Source organism: Harmonia axyridis, chromosome 7 (genome assembly GCF_914767665.1).
Source record: "Harmonia axyridis chromosome 7, icHarAxyr1.1, whole genome shotgun sequence".
NCBI classification, from domain to species: Eukaryota; Metazoa; Arthropoda; class Insecta; order Coleoptera; family Coccinellidae; genus Harmonia; species Harmonia axyridis.
In genome coordinates, this window is record NC_059507.1 from 5645975 (window position 1) to 5656304 (window position 10330).

General features: G+C 33.8%; 1 protein-coding gene across 3 annotated transcripts; it reads left to right on the forward strand.

Annotated features, from left to right (window-relative positions):
• Nucleotides 1–282: 282 nt before the first annotated feature.
• On the forward strand, nucleotides 283–6023 carry LOC123684022 (ADP-ribosylation factor GTPase-activating protein 2). 3 transcript variants are annotated; one of them, XM_045623113.1, is made up of 10 exons: nucleotides 284–447; nucleotides 526–717; nucleotides 774–902; nucleotides 1046–1159; nucleotides 1267–1410; nucleotides 1467–1753; nucleotides 1809–2095; nucleotides 2154–2345; nucleotides 2401–2522; nucleotides 5819–6023. In XM_045623113.1, exons 1-10 carry the CDS (start codon nucleotides 370–372, stop codon nucleotides 5900–5902), a joined length of 1629 nt encoding a protein of 542 aa, XP_045479069.1. In that variant the 5' UTR covers nucleotides 284–369; the 3' UTR covers nucleotides 5903–6023. The 3 variants fall into 3 exon arrangements, with proteins under 3 accessions (XP_045479071.1, XP_045479069.1, XP_045479070.1); XM_045623114.1 differs by lacking the exon at nucleotides 5819–6023 and adding an exon at nucleotides 2576–3069 and having other exon boundaries at nucleotides 285–447; XM_045623115.1 differs by lacking the exon at nucleotides 1046–1159 and having other exon boundaries at nucleotides 283–447.
• The last annotated feature ends 4307 nt before the right edge of the window (nucleotides 6024–10330 follow it).

Genomic DNA, 10330 nt, shown 5'->3' on the forward strand with positions numbered 1-10330 from the left:
GTTTATCTGTCCATTTTTATGAATGAAATTCATGAGAGTCCTCTGGTGAAAGTTACTTCAAGCTTCAGATTGGAAAGCAGGAATCGTGGTAGTTTACGATGACAGCTCACAAAATTAACATCTCTACCATTTCTTCAGTAATTTTGCTATTCTAAATTATACTTGAATCAAATTATGCTAGCAGGTAATTGTAATTTTTTTTTCTTCAATCTAATAAGACGGTAATAATTATCCACTTCTATGGATAAACGTCACGTTGGCACTTTAACTTTGACATTTAGAAGTGTGTCATCAGAACAGAATTGCTTGACAAGGTTGTCAACATTTCTCAAAGTAGAAATAGTAGCATTTTTGATTATTTAGAGTAAAATGGACCCTCAATCTCAATTAGGCAAGGAAGAAATTGAAGCAGTATTTCATAGACTCAGATCAGTTCCTACTAACAAGGTGAGTATGGCCCTGATAAATGAATAAAGCAGCAGATTTCATAGAATGACGTGTATATTAGTTATTGGAAAATTTTAGGTTTGTTTCGATTGCAATGCTAAAAATCCAACCTGGTCTAGTGTAACATATGGTGTCTTCATATGTATAGATTGTTCAGCTGTACATAGGAGCTTAGGTGTACATTTAACATTTGTTCGATCGACACAGCTGGATACAAACTGGACATGGCAACAAACCAGGCAAATGCAATTGGGAGGCAATGCAAATGCTGTAAGAATAATATTCACTCACTATTATCAAAAAGTTGCTCATTAATTCATTTCTAGATGCAATTCTTCTCCCAACATAATTGCAATACTACTGATGCTCAAAAAAAGTATAATTCCAGGGCTGCTCAACTTTATAGAGATAAATTGAGTCAGCTGGCTCTCAAATCTTTATTAAACAATAAACAGGTGAGCACTTCATGGCTGAAATTAATTAAATTTCCGATAAAAATATTTTATTCAGTTTCTAATAATGCTAATGTTTAACTTTGAATTTGTTTTATTTTATTTGAAATTTTGTGCTTTTCTTAATAATTTTCTAACATTCTCAGCTTCACATTCACCCACATCATGAAGAGAAAAATGAGGACGAAAAGGAAGTTGATTTCTTTACAGAACATGAGAATTTTGCCACACCCGACTTCCCAGAGCAGAATTTTGTTAAAGTAGGTTTTTTACTTTATCAAAAATCATTGTTCATGGCAATGGTTCTTAACATTTATCAATGTAGAATTGAATAACTTTTCAGTTTTATACAACTAAATAATTTCAGGTACAGAACGAGGTGAAAAAAAACAACTCCAATAACAATAACCCTGATGAAGGTCCTAAAATCGATTTTACTTCAAACAATCAAAATTTTGAACCTAGGAAATCAACGATTGGCACTAGAAAACCAACAGCAAGGAAAGGAGGGGTAGGATTTTCATTACAAACTACTAATTTTATAATTAATTTCGAAATTATTGCCAGCTTGGAGTAAAAAAAAGTGGTTTGGGTGCAACCAAGGTCAAAACTAACTTTGCTGAAATTGAAAGAGAGGCAGAACTTGCAGAAGAAAGCAGATTAAGGATGATAGAAGAGAATGCTAAAGCTGCAGCACTCTCGTTGAAAGAACAAGAAGAACGGGAAGCAGCTGTTCGTCTTGCCTATAAAGATCTCAGTTTGCAGCAACAGAAGAAGGAGGAAGAAGTAATGAAAATAGATCCGAAGAAGGCCAATCAGGTTGAACGACTTGGAATGGGTGTAGGAAATAGAAGGTCAGGTCCTAATTTTCGAAATAACGTAATTTAATAATAATTGCAATTTTTCTAGTGGGATCAGTCATTCTGCATTTAGTGACATGCAAACGATTGAACAGGAGAATGTGCAATCAAATTCAAGCAGTACCCTTAGCTCTCTCAGTAAATTAAAGTTGACGGATGATAGCTTTTTTGATGATTTCTCATTTGGTCCTGGTTTTGGAATGAGCAGGAATATGGGTGTGTTCAACAACAGCAAATTAGAGTCTTTTCTTCTGGACTCAAACAGCAGCAGCAGTTCTAAAAGTGACTGGGTTGTGGTGGATGATCCTCCAGAGAAACCAAAGATCAGAAGTCAAGGTAAGAATACATATGTTCTGAATGAGATATTTTTTTTTATAATATATTTTTTTTATAGCTGAGAGAACTCCCAAGAAATATGAAGCTGCCTCTGGCGATGCTGCTCAAAAAAAGTTTGGAAACGCTAAAGCTATATCTTCAGATCAGTTTTTCACTGATCAAAGCACAGATTTTGAGACTAAAGCTAATCTTAACAGATTCCAAGGCTCATCTAGCATATCTTCTTCAGAATTTTTTGGAAATAACAGAGGTACAAAATAGTGAATATTGTGAAATCCTTTCTTGAATTAGTGATGTTGTTTCAGACAATCAAAGAAATCCCCAATATATTGATGCTGACGATGTTAGAGAAAGTGTAAGACAAGGTGTGTCTAAAGTAGCTGGAAAAATAAGTTCATTAGCAAATGGAGTGATGAATTCGTTACAGGTAATCTTGATTTCCATTTTTATTTCCTGTTATCTAATTCATATTGATTCCAGGACAAATATGGTTATTAGCATTTAGTTGGAATGTTTTGGTTAAGCTCTTCCTGGCACATAAACCAACATTAAATTTGTTAAAAATTGAGAAATATTTAGTAAATTTATTGCAGAATGTGCCTTGAAACTGTAGTTTCCTATAACTCTTTGAAATATCAGGGATTTTCACATTTGTAATGTGCGTGTGTAACTTGTCCTGAAATTGTCCAATATTCTTCTTAACAACATGTAGAAACGAATTTAGAAAAACCAGTGAACTTATAAACAGTTGTTTTTCCATCAATTTAGTCCTTAGTTTAATTCTTTGAAATTTAGTGATAAGTTTTCACTAAGATTATTTGTTATTGAATAAATTGAAAAATTCGAAACTCCAGAAATATTTCAGTTGAACTTTTGTCAGTTGATATTATACATATATATCGTATGTTATGAGTAGATCAATTTTGTTTTTGTGTCATACAGGAATTATTTTACAATTAAAGTATCTGTACATACATTCGAATCATTTCTTCAACATTCTCAAAGATGAAAAAGATGCAATCCTTTTAGATGGAATATGAGAAATAAAGAATTTAAAAAAAACACAAGGATCTAGCAATCAAAATTGGTTTTGTCAATACTCTAATGATACATTGAAAGGTACATGAAGAAATTTTAATTCATTTCAATAAAAAATGGTTTCTTGGATGGTTTGATTTTTCACTTCTCAAAATATGCAATAAGGTCCAATTCAAGTTTGTCTATTTCGAATGAAATCAATACTTCATTTCATTGAGATTTGCAAATTCCTTAAAAATAAATATTGCATCTTCTTATCATGAACACCTTATGACAATTTCTTTTTTGTTGTTTTCTTGCATCTTTTGGCATTTCTTTGATCCTCCATATAAGTAACTGAAAGAGCATAATTCGCTCTCTCATTTCAAAATTTCAGTTTGCCAAATGTATTTCAGAGAATCCTTAACAACTTTGGTATGGGTATTCGGCTTAGGAAAAAAAAAAGGTGTACAGAGTGAGTTTTAAGTATGTAACTCTTCATTTATCTTGGAAACGGATAACACCAATTTTATAGATTTCGTTGCACAAAGATCTTGAGATATGGGGGATACTATGGTGGCATTTACATTGTTGTCAGATTTATGCTTTTTCCGGAATAATAATGAACTTTCTTATTTCGAATGGATCACCCTGTATATTTTTTGCCTTTTGAAATACTTGACAAATACTGAATATTTTTCGATACCTGAATGCCATAATTTTGGTATTATAGCTACATATACAGGTGTTATAGAAAAATATACAGATGGCCATGACTGCTACAATAACAACCTTGACTTTTCAATAAATTATTTTTGCAAAGTTTTAAAAATCGCATAGTTTGTTGTATTGATGAAAACAAACAGCATTTTGGGCATCTGATGTAATCTCCTTTAATGTATGTTATTTGAAATTCCTAATTTTCCTACTACTGAAATGTGAACAAATCTCTAACATCCAACATTTAGGATGTTATGGTTCTGTTATTTTCATGAGCAAAGGACAATGAACTATAGTGCCACGCCAATTGGTAGAGTATAATTTTATTTGTTGTATATTGATCCAGTGGCTGATTTGAATACGAATTTTGTATATCTGATCGAAGGAATCATAATAAAAAAAGATATCCATAATTGTAGGTATTGTCATGCATCATGCCTCAAGCATTTTCAGTAATTATAGTAATAAGTATCGAGGAATGAAGGATATTCAAGAAAATGGAACAGAAAGATCACAAAATGCATTTTTCTCATTTAATAACAGCAATTATAGGCATCAATGTATAACGAAGATAAAGAGCTATGACGACTAAACAGTAACGCTCGTAAGGCTGGTTACATTATTAGTTTGGTATCTTAAGGCTTTAAATCTTGTCACGCGATCATAAAACAACGAGTATAATTAACATAAAAATTGTTCTTCATAATATCAAACTTGGTTTGATATTAATTCCATATGGTTAAAAATGAGGGAAGCACTGAGGTGAAATTAGGCGCTTTTGAGCGCTCGTTTATTTATGCACCGATTGCACCCTTTTGAATCGAGCTAGTAATTGCTATTTTTATTTGCTGGCAAAATCTCAATGCTCTCGAATCTGTTATCACTCAAATATTGAGTGTTTTTCGATATTCGTCTTGATTTTTCTCTGGTTCTTGGTAAGTAGGGAATCCAATCCCTCACTAAAATATCAATCTTGCAAATCCGCTGCTCATAAAAAGGTCTTGTGCTATTAGAAACATACTATAGTATAAAGGTGTTTATTTCATGGCAAAAGGTGTCGCCGCAGGTAAACTCGAAAAATCTGCCGACAACTGCTGTCTCACAGTTTTTCCAAATAGAAACCATTTGTTATTCAAAATTGGGCGTTTGTGATTGGTGGAAACTAAGTCGAGGGTCGGAGTTGTGAACAGCTTCCAAGTATGTACCCGTACCCCTATTTAGTCTGCATTCATTCAAAAAGGGTAATTTCATGTTTTAATAACTGATCAAGTTTTGATCGTACTCGTGCTCGTACAGCCATAGAATAAGTCTTTGATTCTGGTACCCACGCAGTACGAATACTATGATTCGATTCCTCTTCTAAATTCAAAGGTTGACTACCTCGGTAGTATGGTCGACTGAGAGGTCGACTGTGGTGCCGAGGGTACCGGGTTCGAATCCCGGCTAGGTCATGGATGTTGTATATGTCTGGTGATGGGTTATAAAATTTGAAAAGAGTCTTATAGAAAATGAAATGTTCGTTGTATGGATGGTTAAGCCTAGCACATGTAAAGGAATAAAAAAAAAAAAAAAAATTCAAAGGCGATGGTTCACGTTTCGTTGCTTGATTAAATAAAGGTACTTTATCCTCATCAGCATAAGTGAAATGGTCTTCGGTTTGGGACTGTGCTTATGTCTTCTAAAGACGTCTCTATTTGTAGCCTGTTAGTAAACCTCTTAAATTCATTTAGTAATGTTGATTTGCTAAGGTGTACAAATGTATATTCTTGGCCATTTGGAGACATTGACTGTTATCCCAGAAATTCCTGATTTCAAAAACGTCACCTCTAGTTTGATATACAGGTTGATTTATGTTAGTTTGGATACTAGCCAAAGATAAAGAAATAAATATATCTTCAAAGTCAAAATCGACCTACTCAACATTAGAATTCAATTAGCCAAATATTATACCTCCAAATTATAACTTTATCAACCTTCCTGTACTAGGTTAACCAACCCAGCTCAGGCCCATGCACTAAATTACTTATTCCGGATATACCAAAAGCGATAGGATTTCCACAGAATGGCTGAGCTCTTCAATGGTACTATAGGTACTACTAATCTCACTGCTGGAAAGTCATATACAAGGAAATTGTTAAGCTATAAGTGAGTAATAGGTATATGTAAGTTTTGTAATAAATACTTAAATCTATGTTTGTTTTTTTAACTGCCATAGCCATAACGTAGAATCAGTTTTGAATACAGGGGGGAGGCATTAGTTTTCAGGCTGAATTACCGCCTGAAGTTCATTAATATCATTAATTTGGATTTTCAGAGAATTGTTCAAAATTTTTTAATTTCAGTTAAATATCTATTAGAAGGATGGTGCTATGAGAAAAAGACTTAAAAAAATCAAACTTTAACACCCTGTATCTCAAAAACAAAGCGTTTTTCTAGAGAACTTTTTTTATGATCCGAGAAATCTGTCATTTTCGTTTGTACCTCCAATTTAGGAACACTCTTCATGTCGTAAAGTCACCTTCATCATAACTAAATGATAGAGGGATATGTTCGGAGAACTACTAATCAGAAACAGACTGATACTCCCGAAAAAAATTGATTTTCCTCAAATTTCCAAAATATAGGAAATTCTTTTAATTCAAACATGTATATTCCAGGACCGGTTCAACAAAAATTTATATTAAACCTCATACACTGTGTCCGTAAAGTATGGAACAAATTCATTTTTAGCTGAACAGACCATTTTAAGAAATAATCCTGAAACACGTCGAATTTTGATTTTAATTTACCGTATTTTAAAATTATCTAATATACAGGATGAATTACTTTCGAGTAATGACGTCACCGTCATTTTTTTTTAATGGAACACCGCCATTTTGTCTAAATTTTCCGATTACTCTAGCTGAGCTGATTCCAAAAATGTATCACATGTTGATTCCAATTGGTACAGGGTGGACAAAAATACAATAGTTTTGTGTGTGCTCATAAAGTAACGCGTAACATTCTCTATTAGTTAAATTAATAATATTATCAAAAATACTTATTGTCTAGTGGCAATTGGTTTGAATGTAACACCCTGTAGTTTGTTACATTTTCAGATTAATAAAAATGAGCTGTTTCCAAACATGTTTGGTACTTGTGGCTAGCAGACAGAATAAGAAAGAAATTATTTCTTATCAATTTAAAAAAAAAACATAGTCGTCTAGATCAACATGTGATACATTTTTGGAATCAGCTCAGCTAGAGTAATCGAAAAATTGAGAAAAAATGGGGGTGTTCCATTCAAAAAAATGACGGTGACGTCATTACTCGAAAGTAATTCAACCTGTATATTTGATTATTATTTTGAAATACGGTAAATTAAAATAAAAAAACGACGTGCTTCAGGATTATTTCTTAAAATGGTATGTTTAGCTAAAAATGAATTTGTTGCATACTTTACGGACACAGTGTATAATGTGTTAAGAAATAATGAGAAATTCACATTGCCCAATTTGAAACTGAATAATTTCCAAAAAAAAAGGAAATTTTTGCATTCGATCTCAAAATCAGAAAAAATTTCAAAGAATATATCAGTATGAAAGCTATTTATTGACGAGAAATAATCGATCTCTATTCACTTCCTCCAGTCTTCTGGCCTCAGGCAATAAAAGTTCAATAAAGTAACCCAATTCCCGAGGAATCGAGAGATGTTGATCTCCTCGACTTTCCTATTACTCGATCTTTATTTAGAGAACAGCAGTCGTCCGTTTCTGTTAGAATTTAACTTCTTTCCATTCAACACTAACCTGACTCATTCGAATGGTCATTTATTTACCGTTAATTAGATTCTTTCCAAATCATTTCATCTTGTCAACTCTAGACGTATTCTGTGCCACTCAGTTTTGTCGTTTGCAAGGTCACTTACTGAATCCAGAATATGTCACAAGGTGTTTTCGAAGCCGTGTCTTTTTTTAAACAGGTGGTAGAATACTAGGGTTACTATTTATGCATTGAGAATACAAAAATAAACAAGCGATTTTGATGCAAAATATATCGCTTTCCAGCGAGCATTCTTTTGAGGTCTAAGAACAGAAAAAAGTCGCTGGGGGCCAGATCTGGCGAATACGGTGAATGCAGAAGCAATTCGAAGCCCAATTCATGCAATTTTGTCATTGTTTTCATTGAATTTGGACACGGCGCATTGTCTTGATGAAATAGCACCTTTTTTCCTTCAAATGGGGCCGTTTTTTAACGAGTTCAACCTTTAAGCGATCCAATAACGCTATATAATAATTGCTGTTGATGGTCTGGCCCTTTTGGAGCTAATCAATGAATATTATACCTTGCGCATTCCAGAATACTGATGCCATAATCTTGCCAGCTGACTGTTGCATCTTTCCACGCTTTTGAGTTGGTTGATCGTGTGCAGTCCACTCAGCTGACTGTCGATTGGACTCCGGAGTGAAATGATGGACTCATAATCCATCTATAGTCACATATCGACGCAAAAATTCAGGTTTATTGCACTTAAACAGCTTCAAACATTGCTCAGAATCATTAACACGTTGTTGCTTTTGATCGATTGTGAGCTCGCGCGGCACCCATTTTGCACACAGCTTACTCATGTACAAATATTCGTGAATGATATGATGTGCACGTTCAGATGATATCTTCACAATGTCTGCTATTTCGATCAACTTCACTTTACGGTCATTCAAAATTATTTTGTGAACATCATGGTTGTTCAATTCAGGAATGAAAAAGTTAGTAATCATGGCTCTATACCGATCACCATTGATTGTAACGTTCTGGCCATCATCGTTTTTGAAGAAGTACGGACCAATGATTCCACCAGCCCATAAAGCGCACCAAACAGTCAGTTTTTCTGGATGTAACGATATACACTTGAGGATTAGCTTCACTCCAAATGCGGCAGTTTTGTTTGTTGACGTAGCCATTCAACCAGAAGTGCGCTTCATCGCTAAACAAAATAAAATGTACGTAGTGCGCGATATGTATTCCGCATAGAACCATTATTTTCGAAATAAAATTGCACTATTTGCAAGCGTTGTTCAGGCCTGAGTCTATTCATGATGAATTGCCAAACCAAACTGAGAATAAATCACTTGACAGCTGTTAAATCGGTCGCCATCTTGAACAGTAATACTAACTTAAAGTATATACCTCGAAAAAAAACACCCTGTACTTCAAAACGATATTATAAACTTTTTTTCGGCTTACTGTTCAAAACGTTACCGTTACAATCAAGATACCCGCATCGGTTTCAAGGCCATTTGAATGACATGTGGCAATTACAAAATGAAACGGAAAACTGTTTTCCCCGAATATCCTGACCCCTTGTTCCAATTCCTCAAAATTGATGAACGATCTTCGAATCATCGCATCGTAGCAATCAACACTCCATCATACCAATTAATTACAAGATTTCGTTGTAAACATCCGAGGAAAGTCGATGCAGTGCGATGCAAATAACTTAAAAAAATACATAGCCCTGCTTTCGATTTTGGTTACGAAATCTTCATCTCGAGTGTAACACTTTACCCACAACGAAAATATATAGGCACGTGTTTATACCCACGAAATGCAGGTGAAAACAAAATCTGAAATGCCTTAGAGGTGAAGTTGATTAAGTTATTTATTTCACCGAGATCTGGTTTTCTTGATAAGAAGGCCGTTATTAAAGGAAAACTGTGGATAACTCCTCAACTATTCAAGAGATTAATTACCTCAATATAAAATTACGTGGGATTACTGAAATCTAATGAGATAAACATAAAACTTTAACCTATAAAGGAGGTTACACTTTCAACGTTCTTTAAATTATAAAATCAATCACAAAAAGAAATAGAGGCTCCTAACAAGTTTTGCTAGTAATTATTTCAAAATGACTTGAATTTTATGAAAATATTGAATTTCCCTCCAAAAATCCTTATATCTCCCGAATTATTCGTCATAGACCCCACAAATATAAACGTTTTTCAAACATCAAGTTCTGATCTAAAACATAGTGAGGTTTCAAAGGCGTAGCTTAAGTCCAGGAGAAGTTGCAGTCTCGGGAATATTTTCAATTTTTTTCTCGAAAATTTCAGATTTTTACATATAATTTCTGGAATAATGTACTAATCGCCCAACTGCAAGCATTTTCGTGATCTACATAGTCGAATCAATCAATAAAATGATATAATGTTTCCATGCAGGAACTTTTATTTTTTTTCAATTTTCCAAGGGTTAGGTATGGAAAATTTTACGAAAATTTTTGGACAAAAAATTTTCAGGTGAGATCGAAATTCGGCTAATCAGACATTGTCAATTCTGGTATCGCTCACCGATTCTTCGTAGAGCTCACGGTTTTGAGGAAATTTGAACTCGAATTTTGGGAAATAATTGAATTTCCCTTCAAAAATCGTTATATCTCCCGAATTATTCGTCACAGATCCCACAAATAAAAACGTTTTTCAAACATCGGGTTCTCATCTGAAACATAGTGAGGTTTCA

What these genes read in the sequence shown, in the direction of transcription:
- LOC123684022 (XM_045623113.1), top strand. Translation starts at nt 370, where the DNA reads ATGGACCCTCAATCTCAATTAGGCAAGGAAGAAATTGAAGCAGTATTT. An exon ending in CAGAGCAGAATTTTGTTAAA is followed by an intron (nt 1,160 to 1,266) that starts GTAGGTTTTTTA and finishes AAATAATTTCAG; the next exon opens with GTACAGAACGAGGTGAAAAA. An exon ending in ATTTTTTGGAAATAACAGAG is followed by an intron (nt 2,346 to 2,400) that starts GTACAAAATAGT and finishes ATGTTGTTTCAG; the next exon opens with ACAATCAAAGAAATCCCCAA.